Below are 20,791 nucleotides of genomic sequence, written 5' to 3'. Positions count from 1 at the left end.
CTGAAAATTTTTTTCCATGATTTCTACTTCAGCATCTCCCAAGTCTAGTGCTTCCTTGCATCTGTCATAGGGTGTGATAACAACCGAGTTCTTCGGAATTAACTCTCTCAAAATCACTTGTGCTATTCTTCACAAGTCTTTTGGTGCTATTCTTCTCCAGTCTTGTGGGAAGGTTTGTAAATGCCGATCCTAAAGAAATCGATGTTTTATGATGGGAAAGAAGAGAGAGGGTGATGAAGGGGATGGAAGTAAGTTAAATTTTGGCCTCTTTTTTTATGTTCAAGAGTAAATCAAAAGCAGAGAATGTCTTGGAGAACGAGGGTATTTGCACACAGCGACAGCTAGAGTTTTGGTTAGGTAGGTGGACTCCATCAGTCGGGCAAATACATGATTCAATTAAGAGGGGTTTGCTTGGATTAGCATCTACAGAATACATCTACAATCTTGGTGCACACAAACATTTAGGGCAATAGGAGATGCTTGCAGAGTGTTCAAGAGGTTTGATGCACGTAACAAGTCCTGGAAGCAGTTAGAGTATGCAAGAGTGCTAATTGAAACGGAATATATTCACTCAATCCCTAAGAAAATAAACTTGATGTTTGCAGGTGAGTCTTTTGTTTTACGAGTGGTGGTCAAGGGTACTGATCCAACATTTGCCTTGGTGGAAAAGATGAAAGAGGAGACAGAAGTTACAGTCGTTCAGGGGAGGAGAGGCTCAAAGGAGAACAGTCGGACTGAAAAGGAGGGAGGCAAAGAGGTGCAAGAAGATGATGGCATTTTGGTAAATTTTGAAGAGTTAACTTAGGCCCTGTTTGGCAAGTCTTTTTAAAAGATCTATTGGGCTTTTAGAAGCCTGGTAGACCAAAAATGGTCTTTTTCCATTTGGCTCGTAGAAGCCTGCTAGACCAAAAGACAGGATCTTAAAAAAGACCCTAAAAGCCCAAAATGGTCTAAATTTGTGAAGTTCCAACCGGCATTTGGCAAAATTTCAAAAAGTGTTGATTGAAGCCCCCTTCATTCTCCATCTCAACTGAGAACAAGTTTGCTTCAGGCGATTAGCAATTGAGAAGCATCTATACAGGTACTAAATGAACCTCTCTTCTTCTTCTTCGAACTTCCAGGTACTAAAGAAACGTTTTTCTTGTGTAGGAAGTTAAGAATACTCACTGTTCAACGTTGTACTTAGGTACAATCAACCTTTCTCTGCTCATGTTTTTCGGGTTTTAGGATTTTACATGTCTAATGTTTTCCTCGCCCAAATGATTAGGGTTTGTTTTTTTAAGATCTATGTGTTTAGGTTTGTAAGATGATTCTCGAATTCAAGTGTGTTTATAGTGTGAAGTGCATCGATATATTTTTTATTTTATTATCTTCTCAATTTGTTTATACACGGTGAGTTGGGGATTGACCCCTGTATAACTCAAATTCTTGCCTTGTTCTTATTTATTTGATGATTTTACATGTTTATTGCTTGAAATTTTACAATAGGAATCGGAGTAGGCAATTAGTACGAAAGGCATTGGTTTAGCCTTTTAGAGCCTCGAATCATTAGATTGAGTTGAAGAATAACTACTGCAGTCGAGTTCTTTTAGTTTCTTATGGTTTGGTTGTAATTTTATATCTATTTGGCCAGTGGTTGTTGGAAAGTTCTGAACTTTTCTTATTGATCCTGCTTCGATAATACTTGATGATTTTCTTTTCCTTGTTTTTTTAATTGGGTTTGTATTTTCTTTTTTTTTTTGTATTTTAATTTCTTCTTTGTAATTCTATGTAATTCCTATGAATCAAACAAGAGAAACTAGAGTTGGAGCTTGTTTCAGCTGGTTTGATGAATTGGCCCAAATAAGTATAGTTTGTTCTATTGATTTCTCTTATTTTGTATATTTCTTAAAATGCTTTGATATTAATCAGAGTTTGATTATCACCAAACTGAATCAAGTTTTCCATATTTTTGTTGTTCTTCTGATGTTTTCCTCCTCTGTTTCTTCTTTGGCTTGAGAACTCAATTTAGCAAATGAACAGTTGGAAGTTCTGGAATTTTATATAAGCTTAAACCATAGTTTAACCCTATATTTTCTTATTAATCCTTTCTCTTTTCTATTTTCAGTTTCCTTTCATTTGGGAGACCGATTTAAGAGCTGAATGATCGTTTGAGGTTTTCCATAACTTTAAAACCCAGCTGCCCCTCTGTTGTTTTATAAATCATGTTTCTGTTTCCTTTTTTTTCACTTATTCTCAGTTGTCTTCATATGTTTGGCTTTCTTTCTGCAATGCTATCTTAGCGTATAGATTTTGTAGTTCTTACCATAGGAATATAGGATGCGTTCTTTGATTTTATATTTTGCTATTTAATTTTTTTATTTTTCATCCCTACACATTTCTTCAAGCTCTTTCTTCTCCCTACCTGCTTCAGTGCATATATCCCAGAAATCTATTGCATTTCTTGTATGTGGTATCTTTGTCATTGATGAATCAGATGCAACCTGTGGAAAGAGGATGGCATTTTGGTAAATTTTGAAGAGCTAACTTGAAATTAAAGGGAACAAATGGTCCCAAACCCTCTTCGGCTCGTGTCACAAGTTTGATTGATAGTGGGTAGCCTAGGGCCTAAATGCTCCATCTTAGTGTTGGGCGTCAGAGCGAAGTTGGGCCAATTGATTTGAATTGGCCTAATACAAATGTGGGAATATCTTCGGATAGGGGCAACCTAAAGGCTTCAAAAATAAAAGAGTCAAAGAGTGGGGTTTTGGGAAATGACGAGATAATCCTGGTTGGGGATGATAAAGGAAGCTCTGGTAAAGTAGTAAAGATGTTTAGTAAGGTTGGTTCCAAGGTGTCAAGAGATGGTTATGTGTGTTTCTTAACCCATTTCTTCTACAGTGACAACAATGTTGATACAGATAGATGTGAAGTCGAAAGGAGTTCGAGGAAGGTGATTGATGCCGCTGACAGGGTTAAATGTACAGGGGTAGGTAGGAAAGCTTCAGCCGCTGGAGTTATAGAAGTGAGAAGGTTCAATTTCATCAACAGGGTAAGGAATTTCAACCTAGAAAGCAAAGTGGGGAAGAAGGGGTTTCAATAATTCCTAGCCGAGATTCTTCTAAGGAAAGAAAATACAGAGTTAAATTAGGTAAGGGAATATATGAAGATGGAGCTCAGAGGGGAAAAAATCTAGAAAGGGATGGGAAGAGTGGAAAAGGATTTATTCGATCAGAAGGTTATTGGAAGGTGGGCTAGATTTTATCGAATGGATAGGTAGTCAGGTAAGCATTTGTAATGGTAAGGGTAGTGCAATGGAGAAAACGGGGTGTGAGGAAGCTGAAGAAGAAAGGGCAGGGTCAATGAAGGGAATAAAGGGGTGGTGGGTCAAGAAGAGAGAGATGAGGGAACAAGAGGAAGCCAGCGGTAGAGGAGAAGGAGATGATCAAAGTGGATGCTAGCCAGAATACTGTTGCGGTAGAGGACAAGACAGCAGGTGTAGGAATTAGCAGTGTGAGTGGGACCAACCCAGAAAAGGCTGTATTGACGAGGGGAAGTTTGTAGTAACATGGCACTGGTGAAGGTCTAAACATAAAAGGAAACTATAGAACAAAACCACTCAATGATAATGAAGAAAGTGATGCTGAATTGAAGAAGATGAGTCTTAAGAAGATGATGTGATTTTGACGGACACGTGAAGTGGAGAGTTCTACAATAGAAAGTGATTTGGTGAAGGTCTACAACAGAAAAGGAAACTATAGAACAAAACCACTCAATGATAATGAAGAAAGTGATGTTGATATTGAAGAAGATGATGTGATGTTGATGGGACACATGAAGTGGAGAGTCTATTGATTTGGAAACAGTACTAAACAAGGAGGTATAAGTGACCAAAATATTGGATTTATTTTTCCCAGGAGGAGAAGAATTTGCAAGGAAGGCATTCAAGGAGTTGGAGGAAAAGGAACAGGAGAAAAAGAAATTGGTGGTGGCAGGAAATTGTATCAATCCAAAGGTTAATGATGCACAAATTGGGTGGAGACTAGTGGGAATTCCAAGAGAAGGTAAAGAGGAGGATGGAGAGTTGGTTGCAGCTCAGATATTTGAGAAAAATGTGGTTCTGGAACTAGAAAGGATAGCCGAGGGTTCTAAGGAACAGAAAATGCTTAAAAAGAATATTAATGCAGTGAAGCGCTTCAGATATCAGGAGAAGCACAGAGCTGTTTCAGTGTCAAAAGCTTTTGCAAGATTAAGAGGAGGTTCATTTGGGATTGAACCTGTCAAAAGTTTGCAGGAAATGGACAACATATTTGATTTGAAGGTATTTAAGGTGACAGTCGGTGATAGTTTGATGTTGAAGTTGGGGAATTGGATGGGGATTTGATCATTATTCGGGCAGAAAATTGTAGTCATTTTAATTGGACTTGGAAGTGATATTTTTTGCTGCCTTTTATTCGCACAGGGGGGTCTCTTGGTTGAAGTTGTGAATGGGTGTGAAGGGTTGTTTCACTATATGTTCTTTTATAATTCTCTCAGGTGACCGCTGGTAACCTTTCTTCTACTCTTCTTTTTGTCCAATAAAGTTTATTTTATCTTCCAAAAAAAAATGTTGTCTCAATTATATGTCAATATCTGCATCTAAAGATTTAAAAAGAAAGAAGAAAGATTTAAAGCAATTACTTGACTGAGTTGATAGGAAAGGAAAAACAATCTGCACAATGTGGATAAACACAATGACTGGGATTTCAGATATGTTCCTGGATGGACTAATTGAACCACAAGTTACAACTTTAAGCAAATTATTCCACAATGATTTATATAGAGAGGAGTTCCCACGTGCCCTACATTGGTAACCCCTTTCTATTCCTGATTCCTGACAAACTTATTGATGTAATTATTGACAAAAAGAACTTTTTATTCCTAGTGAACTGGTAGAAGACTACAAATATGTCAGTACAAGCCGAAGTTCACAATTTGTAGAATATAAATGGGTTAGCAGGTCAGCAATGGCATGGTTGATGCTCTATCTAAACTAGGAGTAAAGAGAATATTATTTTGGGGAAACTGTAATGACCTAGTGATGTAATATATGGCCATATGCACAATTTTGGGGATGGGGGCAGGAGGCCATAGTGCCTTAATGAGAGCTTCATGTGTAATTATTATCTTTTGGTTCTTTTTTTAACAAAATCTAAGTTATCCTTTCAACAGCAAGAATGCTATGCAAACAACATACAAACAAACAGATTTGGAGCTCACGTACCATCCAAAGCTTCCTCATCAGTGATGCTATAGTATTCAGCACGTCCTAAATCTTTTAAAAAGCTGTGCTCTGGTCCCACCCCAGGGTAATCCAACCTATACAAAAGACATGAAATGAGTAAAAGTGACCACATAGATACAAAGCAGAGAATGGCAAACAAGACAACCACAAACCAGGAACAAGGGAAAATTTGAAACTTTATTCTCACCCAGCACTAATAGAATGAGGTTCGACTATTTGCCCATCATCATCTTGCAATAAATAGCTCATAGCCCCATGCAGTACTCCTACCTCCCCTTTTGTCAAAGTAGCAGCATGCTTGCCAGTATCTAAGCCAAAACCTGCAGCCTCCACGCCAATCAACCTAACATCAGCATCATCAACGAATTCATGAAATAGACCCATCGCATTTGAACCTCCACCAACACAGGCAACCAGCACATCTGGTTTTCCACCCCATTTCTCCATTGCTTGTTTTCTTGTTTCTTTCCCAATCACAGCATGGAACTCTCTCACCATCATAGGATATGGATGTGGCCCAGCAACAGAACCCAAAATATAATGAGTTGACTCAACATTAGTCACCCAATCCCGAATAGCCTCTGATGTTGCATCCTTTAGTGTGGCTGTCCCAGAATGGACAGCCCTCACCTGCATCACATCAATGCAAAACAATTCTATAAGAAATATGGCAGGACAAGGAACACTCTAATCCACAATACAATGAATGCAGCTTTCTCATAACTGACAATCCAGTATCTAATCATTTAGTTTTTGTAGGTTTGAGAAAGCTATAAATAGAAAAGATTCACCTTGACCATATTAGAAGTGTGAGATGTATATAAAAAATTAAGTGGTAATTGAATCATGAAGCATAAGGTAAACCTTATGGTCATTGGTCTCAAGAACAAAGAAGACTGAAAAAAATTAATAGCGTCATCAGAAATTTGGGGTTTAGCTTTTGGGAAAAAATAGTAGCAGAAAGCACAAATATAAGCACCATACACACAAGAAAATTTCATCTCCTCAACACAGATCATCTAAACACATTAGACAAAATGATGTCCATTTGATCAGGTAAAATAATCCATATTCACTTAACAAAAAAATTGTTTAACTGGCTTTGAAGTTCTGACACCCTTGTAACTTCATTCTTCTATATGATACTTTTCCTTGAGCATGAAGGTCCAACAAATATGGAATGATAGAGAAAACTGGGCAAAGATGCAAAATCCAAATAAAGGAAGAAATGTCTTTGTATAGTACTCACATGCAAAGAAATTTCAAACCAAAGTAAGGGGTACAAAAATTTTTCAAGAATAGTTAGTTACAAAAGATTCTTACCACCACCATACAGCTAAAACATTTTAGGGAAAAAAAAAGACAAGGTGACCCACTCTCTCCCTTCCTCTTCACACTTGTTGCTGGTGTGTTTAGTAGATTGATCCCCAAAGCAGATGAGTAGGAGCTAATAAGGAGTTGGAGACTAGGAAGGAGAAGCATTCCGGTGACCCACCTTCAGTTTGCTGATGATATTATTATCTTTTGTAGGGGGAGTGACTTAAGAAAGGTGGACAATCTTAAGAATCTAATGAGAGCCTTTGAGAATGCTTCCAATTTGAGGATAAACCTTGATAAATTTGTGTTGCTGGAATAAATCTGGAGGATGTGGAGGTAGAGTCCATTGCAGCTTGCCTAGGTTGTGCTACCTCTTCTTGGCCTTTGACCTACTTAGGGCTTCCCTTAGGTGCAAATCCTAAAGAGAGTAGTTTTTAGTCCCCTATTGTGGAGAAATTTGGGAAATATTTGGTGACCTAGAAAAAGAATTACATCTCTATAGGGGGTAGAGTGACTTTGATTAGGGCAACACTTACCAACCTACTTCCTTTCGGTCTTTAAAATTCCCCCAAGGGAGGCTAAGAAATAGGAAAAGGTAATGAGTGATTTCTTGTGGGAACCAGGAGAGGTGAAGAAGGATCATCTAATCAGATAGGAGATAGTCAATAAAAGTAAGGAAAAAGGAGGCTTGGGGATAGGAAACATAGTTCAAAAGAATGAAGCTCTATTAGGGAAGTGACTATGGAGATGGCCTCTGGAGAGGGAGAGATTATGTCATGAGGTGGTGTTAAGCACTTAAGCATTCATGGCTGCTCAGAGAATGGTTGGGATTCTAGGATATCTCATCAAGCTACTCTCAAAACACCTTGGAAGGCTATACATGGTACTCTCCCTCGCTTCCTCGGGTTTATCATGTATGAAGCTTGCTCTGGTATTTCTACTCGGTTCTAGGAGGATGTTTGGGTGGGTAACTAACCCCTTAAGGATCTTCCCCTCTCTCTCTCTCCCTTTACAAAAATGAGCCAATTTCAAAGTTTCTCCCTAGTTCGGTACTTCCTTTGTCTTTAAATTGGGACTTTGGCTTTAGTAGGGTATTAAGGGATGATGAATTGATTTGTGTTTCTGAGTTGCTTCAATTACTTGAGTTGGTATGTTTGGACCCCACTAAATCAAATCAAAGAGTTTGGACCCCTCTTCCAAAAGGGACCTTTACTTGTGCTTCCTTTCTAAAATCCCTCACTACCAACCATAACCCCCAGGTGTTCCCTATTAAAGAAGTTTGGATAAGACCTATTCCCCCCAAAATTGTTGCTTTTTATTGGGAAGCATTCTATGGGAAAATCAACACTTTGGAAAGCCTGCAAAAGAAGAGACCTAATCTTTGCCTCTCCCCTAACCGGTGCTTCCTGTGTAAGGCCCAGAATGAGAACTGTTACCATCTACTAATTTCTTGCTCCTTTGTTGCAGCCTTATGGAGTTGGAGCTTCAGTTTATTTGTATGTAGGTGGAACCCACCGTCTAATGTAAGTATGTTGTTTAATCCATCTACTTTTGGGTGGCACTGAGAAGAGGTAAAATTATGTGAAAATGAATCAAGGCAGCTATATCATGGACTCTTTGGGAGGAAAGTAATGTTAGAACCCTCCTAGAGAAGGAAAGAAGTTTTGCTGAAGTGAAGGAATGCATCTTAGCTAGAGTAATCCATTGGCTAAAAACATTGGCCCTGTTTGCTGAATTCTCCTTCGATGATCTTTGGAAGTGGCTAATACCTTCACTAGGAAGAATAGAAGTGTGGTAGAGTGGGAACCTCCTCCGGAAGGTGCCATTAAATTGAACTTTGATGGGAGCAACCAAGGTAACCCTGGGCCTTCGGGTGTAGGGAGTGTACTAAGAAATAAGGACAACAACATTATTTCCTTATTCTCAGGACCAGTGGGAGTGGAAAACTCTACAACTAAATTGAACTTTGATGGGAGCAGCCAAGGTAACCCTGGGCCTTCGGGTGTAGGGGGTGTACTAAGAAATAAGGACAACAACATTATTTCCTTATTCTCAGGACCAGTGGGAGTGGGAGACTCTACAAGAGCTGAGTTACTAGCTACGGTTCAAGGGATCCAAGTTGCCAACCAGCTTGGGGTGGAACATCTTTTAATTGAAGGAGATTCTCAGGTGGTAGTAAGGTGGTTGTCAAACCCAGACATTGCCATTTGGGGCTATAGAGACCTCCTCAAAAAAGTGAAGTGGCTAACCAGTAATATGAAAGTTGATGTTAAATGGGTAAGCAAGTCGGCAAATACTGTGGCTGATTCCTTGGCCAAGCAAAATCCAGGGAAGGTCTTTTTGGGGCTAGTTTGTAACTTATTCTAGTAAGTCTTGAAAGTTGTATCTAACTTTTCTAGAGAGGTCGCATCTCGTGCCTCTCCTTGGGATGTTTGTACTCTTTATCTTTGGTGCCTAATAAAATTCATTCATTTACCAAAAAATAAAAACACTTATAATCAAGGGGGAATTGTTTTCTCCTATAGCACCTAGCTGCATCCCATCTTTTCTCCTACCCTACCAATCAGCATGTCATCACCAATATAACTGAATATCATAATCATCATCATCTGAACCTTGTCTCAAGTACATGAATCTTGTTCTGCTATTCTATTCTGTACAGTGCCATATCAATTGTTAAATTATGAGCCCTTCAATCATTCTTGACTTAATGTCCTTTCTGGTCTGCCCCAAGCTCTACTAGCCCCTTCAACTTGTAACAAATCATTTCTTATTAATGGTGCTGTAGGTGGTCATTCTGCATGTACCTAAACAATCTTAGTCCTCTTCCCCTCATTTTATCACCTATTGGAGCTACTCCTAAGTTCCTTCGGGTAAATTCATTTCTGCTCCTACTCTTTCTAGTTCTACCATTCATTCATCTCAACATTTACATTTCTGCCACATTCATTCATCTCAACATTTACATTTCTGCCACATTCATTTTTTTGACATGTTTTCTCTTGACCGCCCAACACTTAATCCATACAACATTGCTGCTCCTACAACTGTCTCATAAATTTTCCCTTTTAAATTAAGTGGTATTCTCCTATCACATAAGACTCGAGATGCACCCCTCCATTTTACCAATTCCACTCTAGTTCTACAAGCAGCATCCTAATCAATTTCTCCCTTGTTATGGATTATCAAACCAAGGTAATTGAAGATGTCACATTAAATTAGCTTTTGGTCTCCAATCCCAAGCATACTCTGATTTCCACCCCTATTATTATCAAATTTGCATTGCATATGTTTTATTTTAGTCCTACTTTTTTTGGAAAAAAAAAAGCAGAAACTAAGAACCAAAGAATTTCAGAAGGTGTTCTTCAAGGATCTAGAAAGATATCTTTTGGGGATCCTTCAGTCCTCCCCCCAACATTCCCCAACGAATACTCATTCTGAGGAGAAGATGAAGATACATTTTAATGAGACTGCTACATAATCCAAGGCCGGCCTTTCCATCATTTCATTCCTGGAAGGGGTTTACCTGGAAGATAGCCTGTTTTCTGTCTTTCGTGGACCCATAGGTTGCATTTGTTTGCGGTGTCAATCAGTATCAATGTAAAACTTCACCACCTGTTCGTTTTTGTAGGCATTTGTTTGCAGTGTAAATCAAGATTGATGTAAAGCTCCACTTTCATTTCAGATTTACCAGTGTTTGGATAGAGTGGAGTTTTACATCGTAAATCAATGTAAAACTACATCGAATATCGATATAAATATTACATCTATTATCAACGTAAATATTACATTGATAAAATCGATGTAGTATTACATCAACAATAACGTTTTTCAAAGCACAACGATTCAGAGATTATAAACCATTGATATTGAACTCCATCGATAACGCAGCCATAAGGAATGCAGATTCCACAAAGGCAGAGATGGTTTCTCTACTAACCAGCATGCAATAGTTTTAAGATTGCATCCCTAATCAGACCTTTGAAGGCAATTCATCTTATGCTATCAAATAGAGTATGAGGATTTGTTGAAAGAAGTGAAGGCATGGCAATGACCTTAGTGAGATTAGGGAAATTCTATCTACCTTAGAAGTTCCAACCAATGGATCTATGGAGAGTTGAATTTGATTGCAGATGGATTGGCAGGATCAAGTGTGGGGAGAGGACTTGTCTCTGGGTACAGTGGCAGTTCTATGTCTGCTTAAATTTTTGAAGAGGATGGACTGCATGTAGATCCTTTTATGTACATTTTCTCATGTAGGCATCTTTCTCTTTCATTAAATGTAATAAATTATAGCTACCATCTCAAACGAAATGAAAAGAAAAACACATGTACAAAGAATAGTAGAATTACAATCCAAATACAATATTCAGAAGTCATTTAATCCATACACATATTTTTACAAAAAAATCAGATCATTTAACTATGCAATTCTAAGGCACAAAAGATGTAAAGCTGCCAGAGTATTATTGTCCACCTTTACCATAGAAAAAGATCTGAAGCATAAAAAATAACCACATTAAAAGATAAATGTGACTAGAATCATTTGACATGAAGTCTGCAAATCAAGTAGGGCATAGTTCTTTTCACAGAACTATCCACAAATAGTAGTGAAATTGGTAGCACATATATCACTGTTAGTAGGATGTGATTCCTTTTCTAAAAGTAGCCCCTGAAATAGTTTCAATGGTCAGAACAAGATCATGAAATGCCAAATGACCCACTTGTCATGGCTCCAGTCTCGAATTCATCAAAAATAATTTAAAAGGTACCATCTCACTGTATCTGTAGTTTCATTTAGAATCATCGCTCAGTTCCTTTTTAGTTGGAAAGTATGCCTTTTTCCAATAAACCGCCAAACATTGCAGAAAAAATAAAAAGATATACAATCAAATGAGGAAAGAGTGAAAAAAATAACAAACCTCAGCCCCAAGAAGCCTCATTCGGAAGACATTAAGGGCTTGCCTCTCCATATCCTGGGCACCCATGTAGATAATGCACTGCAAGCCAAACCTAGCACATACAGTTGCCGTTGCTACTCCATGCTGTCCTGCTCCTGTCTCAGCTATGATACGTTTTTTCCCCAAACGCTTGGCAAGCAAAGCTTGAGCAACAGCATTGTTGATCTTATGAGCCCCAGTATGGTTGAGATCCTCCCTCTTCAAGTATATGAGTGGGCCTTCACCGTTCGGAAGTTTATAGTGCTCCGTGAGCCGCTCCGCAAAGTAAAGTGGGCTTTCCCGCCCTACATAGTCTCTCAAAATCCCGTCTAGTTCTTTCTACAATCAGATAAACAATACAGAAATTAATCAGAGAAGGAATCAATAAGAAACAGAAAAGGGGGAAGGAGAAAGTATTGAAATAAATCATGGAGAAGACAAGAAAATAAGTGAATTCCACGAAGTTTTCAAATAAAAAAGATTAACTCTAGAGAGTCTCTTATTTAAAACAGTCACACACTAAACTGTAGTAAAGTGCAAAAGTTTCAAAGAGAAGTTAGTGTCAAGTACGTGCATGGAAAATGGAAAACCCCCACCCTTGTTTTTTTCTGCTGCTAACGGCCATGAGCCTGTATTCCATCATTTTTTCTCAGATAGTATGCCTTCTTCTTAGACCTTAACCTACCAAGGTAACTGTTCGAATCACTCGGCAACTTTTTAGAGTCCTAGTTTCTTCTCGTTCTCTCATGTTGCCAAGTTATCAAGCTCCCCAGCTTTTACTTGCCTTTATACCTTTTCCCTCCACACTTTTCACTCACCAGTTTTACTCACATTTATACCTTTTCCCCTCCACACCTCTCACTTATCACAGCTTCACTGTTCTGTCCGTGACTACCCCACATGGACCCCAAGCTCAGTAAAGGCAAATAAGTATCGTGGCTGACACACAACCACCAGCCAGCAAAGACCTAGAAAGTCATTTTACACATACAGTTACAGTAGTAGCTGACCAAGAATTTCCCTCCTTTGACCCGGTAGAGGAAGCGGTGCATGTTACAAATCTGACATTAAAAGGAAGGATCTTCCCCAGGCAACAGGTAAGCAAGGACACCCTCGAAAACCATGTTCGAACTTTATGGGTGGTATCTGCTGCAGTCACAGCAAACGACAGAAACAACAGGTATGGCTGGATCCTCTTTGATGGAGGACACATAGAGTTCATTTTCGAGGACGAAAACGACAGAAACAACACTTTGAATGGCGGTTCCATGGTTCTTACGAAACAACTGGATCCTCTTGGAAGAATGGAAAGACTCATACACTGGCATGGTAGAGCAGGTCTGGACTCAACAGGTATGGCTGCAAATTCACATGATTCCAAAAGGTATGGTTGAAGACAAAATAATATGCTTTCTGGCTTCCCATGCAAGTCAGGTAGTTCCGAAGCAGGAAAAGGTGAAAACAGGCCACCTCACCAGAGGCCTGCATGTAAGAAAGAAAATAGTTATAAATCTACAACAACCTCTGTACACAGGAAGGTTCATTTTTTATCAGGGGAAGCCCATATGGCTTCGTTACTGTTACTAACAGCTTCCACGCTTTTGTGCAAATTGTGGCCTTGTAGGTCACACCGTCACATCTGGTCAAACTGTAAAAGGCTAGACCCTTCAATTCAAGACCACAAACAGCGTCTTGAAAACAGACCCATAAGCTACCCGGGTGACTGGATGAAAGCAGATCACCGGCCGGAAAAACCTTTGGTCATACCAACTTTCTCCTACGCTTCATCAGAGCCAGAAGCTTGCAAAATCAGGGATGGAGAGCACAGATCCAATGAAGACTCAGAGCATGGCACGAATGGACATAAGCGTCATTGCCTTGATCAAGCAGCCAGCGGGGGATATTGTTTCAAACCGGTAGGAAACTCCGGCGAACCACAAGAGCAGCAAGTGCAGCAACCAGTCGAACCAACCCAGGGTGAACACGTGGCCATGCAGGTGGGAATCAGGCAGGCGGTACAAGAAGAACATGGTGTCCATGCAAATGTAACGGACAGCATGCAAATGCAACGTGGAATTCATAAACAAAGCTCTCAATTGCAAAATGGCTGGCATGCAACAATTCCTGAACCCAAGTGGTTGTGCATATCTGACATTGATGGGAAAATCTGGGCTTTATACATAATAACAAAAAAAAGGAGGTATCAGGGCCATAGATCTTCGTACGGACAAAAAAGAAAAGGAGATGCCCCTTCATGAGCCTCCTGGATGCAACCTCCAAAAATACCATCATCACTCAACATGGGGACCTTATCTATTATTTCCCCGAGCCCAGAGAGCATCCAGCAGAACCGCCAACCCAACCCTTCATCGAACAGTTATTTACACCGCACACACGGAGCTTAAATAACCTTCCGAACCTTAACACTACAGAGCAATCATTACCATCAATGTGGAAACCGGCTTGGATACCAGATCTGACAGTCAATGGAGGAAATCCTCATAAGGCAAATAGAAGCAATAGGAGTCTGATACTTGGCGACCAACCCACTACAGATTTGATCTGGAATTTGGAAGACATCAATCCACACTTTCTCTCACAACAGGTACCTCCATCTCAATGTGTTATTGTTATTTTTTTTGGTAAGATGTGTTATTGTCATTTATAGCATACAATCTCTGCTTTTTACTCGTGGCAATTCAGCACTGTGCACAAACATGAACATCCTATCGTGGAACATTAGGGGAGCAAACAGCCCAACCAAAGTCAGACACCTGCAGAACTTAGTTAGGCAGTCAACCCCAGATATCCTCTTCTTGTGCGAAACCAGGATGTCAGCGTCAAAATCTTCCAGCCTTGCAAAATCTCTCAAATACCACCATTTACACTACAAGAAGTACAAGGTCAGTCAGGGGGGTTATTGTGCTGCTGGTCAAGTTATCTAAACACAAACATTCACCAAGTCCATCGTAATTTCATCATATTACAAATTAACAATTTCCCCAATAAAAGTCCCTGGCTCTTGGTACTTTTTATGGACATCCACAAAAACACCCAAGGAGGGGAGTCTTACATAAATTGACACAAATCTCAATACCTGTCCATCTACCCTGGCTGCTTGTTGGAGACGTTAATGATCTGCTCTCAATCCATGACCAAAAGAATTACAGAAACATATTTCAGATGCCCTAAAAAGAATTATGTGGAGATGCACTAGAGCAGCAGTGATCTGGACAATTTGGGAGGAAAGGAATCTAAGAATCTTTGAAGACAGGGAAAGAAGTAAAGAAGCTGTGATTGAGATGATTACTCTCAGAGTAGCACATTGGGTGAGCACTTTAAAGCTCTTTGCTGACTTTAAGGTTGAAGATTTCTGCAAATCGTGAGGAATAATTGCAGACTCTTCGTCTAGAAGACAGATTGTTCATGAGGCCTGGTCTCCTCCATGTGTTGGGTGGAGAAATTAAACTTTGATGGTAGTTGTATGGGCAATCCTAGACCATCTGGTATTGGTGGGGTAATTAGGGAAGAAAATGGAAACATTCTAGCTTTGTACTCAGATCCTATTCAGCACGGAGATGTGGTGAGATCAGAATTATTGGCAGCAGTCTATGGAGTAGAGAAAGCTAAAGAAATGGGGATTACTAAGCTGATTGTTGAAGGTGATTTAAAAGTAGTTGTGGGCTGGTTGAAAAAAGGGGAAGGAATCATATGGAAGTTAAGGAATGAATTCAGGAGATTCAAGCAGATTTCTAAAGATCTGATGATCCAAATAAGATGGATTAGGAGGTCTGCAAACAATTTGGCTGATGGCCTGGCAAAGCAAGGAACTCAAAGACACTCTATGTTCTGGGCAATTCTGTAAATAGTGAATAGTTTCTGGGTGGGCTTTGTTTTTGTGCCCACAAATCTTTGTTGTACCTCTTTTTTAATCTAATGAATCAATTTTGTGTTACTGATAAAAAAAAAAAGAATTACAAAAACATATCCCCCAAACCCTCAAAGTAATTGCTGCAATTCACCCAGAACTTTGGACTGATCAGCATTGACTACTTGGGACCCCCTTTTACATGGACAAATGGCCAACATGGTCCCAAAAAAGTACAAGAGAGATTGGACAGGGCTTTTGCAACCCCCACCTGGTTGGATCTGTACCCGAATTCTATAATCCAACACCTTACCATTTTAGCCTCTAACCACGCCCCAATAAAGCTTATGAGTGAACCCCCTAATATACCTACTAGGCCATCCCATTTTCACTTTCTCCCCTTCTGGTCAGAACATGAAGGCTGTAAAACTATAATAGCCACCACTTGGGAACAACAAATAAGAGGATCACCTCATTTTCGCATAACCAGTAAGTTAAAGCAATGCAAAAAAAAAAACACTCTGCTGGAGTGGAATTGTACCACTTTTGGAAAAATCCAAAACCACCTTCAAAAGTTCTCAACAGAAATCTCCTCTCACCACCTACAAAACAAAGAACCTCAACTCCTGAGATCTCTCCAAGAACAGCACTATTACTGGTTACAAAAGGAAGAAGAGCTATGGAGCTTGAAATCAAGGGAACTCTGGTTAAGCGAAGGAGACAAGAACACAAAATTTTTTCACAGCATGGCCAGACAAAAAGGAATTAGAAGTAATGGATTATGGATTAACACCTACAGGGGAATGGACATCGAACAAGACAAAAATTGTCGAGCTCTTCATCAACAAAATAAAGGAGATAGGTGGAAATCTCAGAAAATGTAAACACAAAAATACTCTCTCAATTAAATCTTCCCCAAATCTCAGAACAGAAAAGACAACAATTGCTGCTCCCACCCACTTTAGAGGTGGTCACCCAAGCAGTCCATCCACATAAAGCCCCGGGGCCGGATGGGTTCACAGCTTTATTCTACCAAAAATATTGGGATATACTAGGGAATGATATATACCAAATGATCCTTCACTTTATCAGACTGAATACCTTCCCAAAGAAACGAATAACACCATTTTGGTCTTTGTCCCCAAAAATCAGAACCCCATGGAGACACCCACTACCGACCAATAAGTTCATGCAATGTCCTATACAAAATTGTTTCAAAATGGATGGTGATGAGACTGCAGCCAATCCTAGGAGAAGTTATCTCCCCTCTCCAGTTGGGATTTCTAAAAGACAGGCAAATTGCAGACAATATCCTAATAACAAAAGAAATCCTACACTACATAAGAAGACAAAAGAAAGGGAAGGGACTAATTGCTCTCAAGCTAGATATGTTGAAGGCTTTTGACCATATTGGATGGAGCTTCCTGAAAGAAACATTAGGACAAATGAGCTTCCCGACAAAATGGGTGAACCTCATACATCAATGATTTCAATGCCTACCTTCTCAGTCAAGGTGAGTGGCTCTTGTCATGGACACTTTAAACTGGAGAGAGGCCTTCGGCAAGGCGATCCATTATTTCCATACCTATTTATTATAGGAACGGAGGTACTCACCCAATTGTTAGCTGCAGCAAAACAAGAGGGTTTGATTGAGGGTGCAAAGATTTGCAGAAATGGCATCTCCATCGCATATCTCCTATTTGTAGATGACTGTATTGTCTTCTGTAAAGCTGACATAGGGTAAGTGAGATCATTGCAAAGCATCTACAATCTGTTTGAACAATTATCAGGGCAGAAAATAAATTATGAGAAATCATCAATTATGTATAGCCGGAATATGCCTAGGCATCATCAAAAAATCCTCTCACAGGTGCTCAACATTCACAAGCCACTGCATAGGACCAAGTATCTAGGTGCACAAGTAGGGGTCAGGGATGATAGAATAGCCACACATCAACATATACAGGACAGAATAGTGGCAAGGATCTCTTCGTGGAGTTCAAAACTGCTATCACAAGCAGGGTGCACCACCTTAGTCAAATCTGTGTTGCAAGCCATCCCAGTCTATTCCATGCAAACAACCATTTTACCATAAGGAATACACTCCAAACTGGATAAAAACATGAGGGATTTCTGGTGGCAAGGGAATGAGAGTGGGGCCAACCACACCATAAAGTGGAGTAAGATATGTCAGAAAAAATCGAGAGGTGGCCTAGGATTCAGACAAAGTAGTGTGATGAATTAGGCACTATTTGGTAAACAAGCTTGGAGGTTGGTAGCAAATCCGAATTTGCTTTGGAGCAGAATGATAAAACAGAAATACTTTCCAAATAAAAGCCTTTTTGAAACCAAGCCAAGTAAAAATTCATCTTACTGGTGGAAACAAGCACATAAAATCCTCTAAGAACTCAGGCCAAATTTTCTATTGGCAAATACATAGTGGAACAGATACCTTTGCCTTTGTAGACCCCAGGATTCCCACCCTACCAGGTGGTATACCAGCCCCTAGAGACCCCACCAACCCGCAGATCAAGAAACTAAAAGTTTCACATTTCATCAACCGAGATGGGAGCTGGAATCAACCCCTAGTACACCAGTTCTTTGAGCCTTCAGCACACTCACGTGTCCTCCAAATAACCCCAACTGTTGACACAGGACAAGATACAGTCATCTGGAAGTATAGCACATCAGGCAGTTATACAGTTAGAACAGCCTACCATTCGCTAATAAACTCCAATCCATCTACCTCTGAACCTTACCTCAACTGGAGTATTCTATGGAAACTTAAATTACCATACAGATGTGCAGTTTTTCTGTGGAAACTAGCATGGGATGGTGTTCTTACTCGAGTTAAGTGTAGACACTGGATACAAAGAGATGAACTTTTGTGTTCTCTCTGTAACTCACACACAGAAACACCACAGCATCTATTCTTCACTTGTGCCTTCTCCAGGGCGGTATGGTGTCAGTTACAAATCGGGCTTAACCCAGAAATGGTGCAGGACAGTGATAATTTACATCAGATCCTCAAAACTTGATGGGACAGCCTAAGAAGGCTTGCATCATCACAGGAAGCCTTATACCTGTTTGACAAAGGTCGTGCAGCTCTCTACATAATATGGTGAACGAGGAACAAAATTATCCATGAAAATACAAAAAGCACTCCACAAGAAGTTATTGTTCAAGTAGCCAAATATTGTCCATCATCATTGATCCCCACCCCCACCCCCCACCAAGAACCAACAATGACAGTCTAACTGATCATAAACCGGGAAACATGCATGTATTATATTTAGATGGTTCTTTTGATGTCAACACAGGCTTTGCAGGACGAGCATTCATCCTCCAATGTTCCAGTGGCGGTCCAGTTATTGCGAGAGGAGAACCATGTTGGGCCATCAAAAGCTATGATGCAGAAATCAGATCCCTGATCTCGAGTCTAAAAGCAGCTTCTCAGTTGAAGTTAAACACTATGATAATATATAGCGACTCCATGCAGCTGGTCAATTTTTTGAACAACAGAAGGCAACCGGAAAGCTGGATAGAAAGGCTTCTCAAGCATCAATCGTCTTCTGTTAACTTTTGAAAAAATGTGTTTTGTACATATTAACAGAACCTTAAATCAGGCAGCGCATACTTTAGCATACCTAGCCTGTAAAGGCAGAATATCCATCTACTATAACTCGCTCTACCAGGATCATGTACAGTTTACTCTTTAATCAATAATGGAAGGTGCTTTATTTGCTTTAAAAAAAAAGTTTCAAAGAAATTAGATATAAAAAACCCTTAAAAAGCATTTAAAATTGTTTTGAGATACACATTCAGTAGACAATCCAACAGTTTATGCTTAGCCGTAATCCTTATTGCTTTAGAACAACCATATAGCAGAATCGGTGGAAAGCTTCTCATATTCACCACAAAGCCTTTTTCCCCCTTTTTTCTTTCAGAAAAGCTAATCACTTATCAAACAAAAACGATATGGAATGAGGGAAAAAAGTGAAACTTTATTGGGAAAAATACACCGAACTGAACAACCATAGTAGCCAAAACAAAAAAGAAGAAAAACCTGGAATTGTTCGTCTGAAGCAAGCGAGTGAAAAGCCAATTCGAGCTCCGTGAGAGCATGCATGAGGGTTTCAGGGACGTATTTCCCTCCATATTTGCCAAACCTGCCGAAGGAATCGGGTCGTTGCAAAACCGTCGATTTGCTGTCTTTCTCCACCATTGTAACAGCCGAATCTCTGGTAAGAGTACAGGAGATTGAAGAACGTTTAAAGGTGGAAGGACTCGAGTGGGATTCCTCTAATTTGCGGGGTACCCCGATGGGATTAAATGAAGCAATGTAAGGCTTGCAGAGAGATGCCAGGCTTGTGGAGGAGATGGCCATGAGACACTCAGTGACACCAGTTTCTTCTTACAGACCAACCTCGGCGGCGGCGGTGGCGATTCTTCTGAGTTCTGAAACCTCGCGGATTTTCAGAGAACAATAGGAAGGCGCGGATTGATGAAAGTACGAGTAAGCCTGCTACCCAAGAGTAAGACGCTGCGCAAACTCCATAGTCCATCCATCCTCTACTTGTATCTTGTTTCATTGATGGTGAGATGTTCCTGATGTGCTGCTGAAATGCCTTGTCGCCTTGTCGGTCCAGTTTGGGTTACGCAGCATATCTGAACTCTCCTACGATCTGATGACACGAACGAATGATTGCGACTTGCGAGCCCCGATCCGCTCCTCATATCATACCAACCTCATGAGGTATATCCCAGCCGCACATCGGGATCATCTCCAATTGTTATGGGGAAATGTTACCGTTAGATGTTAAGTGGGATGTGCATGTGCTGTAATTGTGAAGTTGGTGTGAATTATGTACCCTCCCGATTCAATTATGACACGTTGAGTAACCCTGTGTACCCGAGCTCAACCTCGTATTTGGTCAAGAGAGGCGTGACCTCGGCACTGCGCCTTTTCGCAAAGGTTTTAAGCTCTCTTGAATGTTTGTGAGTTAGTATACCTAGAGCTCAACCTGGGACCCATCACATCCTCTGATTGCACCAAGGAGATGACCACAAGGTTGATGAAGAACACTCAGACTCCAAGGAGGAGGAAGAAGATGGGATTGGCGAGGTTGCCATGAAGGAGGATGTCGACGAGGAGATGGGCAGAGAGGATGCCGCTGAGGAGGGTATTGCTACTACTGCTACTAGTGATGGAGGCGAGGAGCCCCGAGTTGTCTAAAAATTTTGCCTCTTTTCTTGGACCTCCCTTGTAAATATGTGTATTGTGTCGAGCCTCTGAGCTCAATCTAGAGAATTTTAGTCTTCCTTTTCACCCTTTTTTTAACAATACCGATGTAACTCTACCGATTTAGTAATGAATGAAAGTTTACTTTTTGCACATCTTGC

The 20,791-nt window shown here is 40.1% G+C and overlaps 1 protein-coding gene across 1 annotated transcript in view; it reads right to left on the bottom strand.

The window, feature by feature from the left end:
* LOC148865092 (tryptophan synthase beta chain 1) overlaps positions 1-19,985 on the bottom strand; it is a 37,942-nt gene extending 17,957 nt beyond the window's left edge. Inside the window, exons 1-4 of the mRNA XM_088975154.1 lie at positions 19,455-19,985; positions 11,503-11,859; positions 5,451-5,893; positions 5,243-5,337 (exon numbers count right to left, since the gene is read on the bottom strand). Coding sequence (XP_088831280.1) covers positions 5,243-5,337; positions 5,451-5,893; positions 11,503-11,859; positions 19,455-19,775 — 1,216 coding nt within the window. The 5' untranslated portion in view covers positions 19,776-19,985. The remainder of the gene's footprint in view (positions 1-5,242; positions 5,338-5,450; positions 5,894-11,502; positions 11,860-19,454) is intronic.
* Positions 19,986-20,791: the final 806 nt, after the last annotated feature.

The sequence above is a fragment of the Nelumbo lutea genome, chromosome 3 (assembly GCF_056320005.1).
Source record: "Nelumbo lutea isolate HS-2025 chromosome 3, American lotus-T2T, whole genome shotgun sequence".
Classification (NCBI taxonomy): Eukaryota; Viridiplantae; Streptophyta; class Magnoliopsida; order Proteales; family Nelumbonaceae; genus Nelumbo; species Nelumbo lutea.
This window is presented reverse-complemented; position numbering and strand designations above follow the sequence as displayed.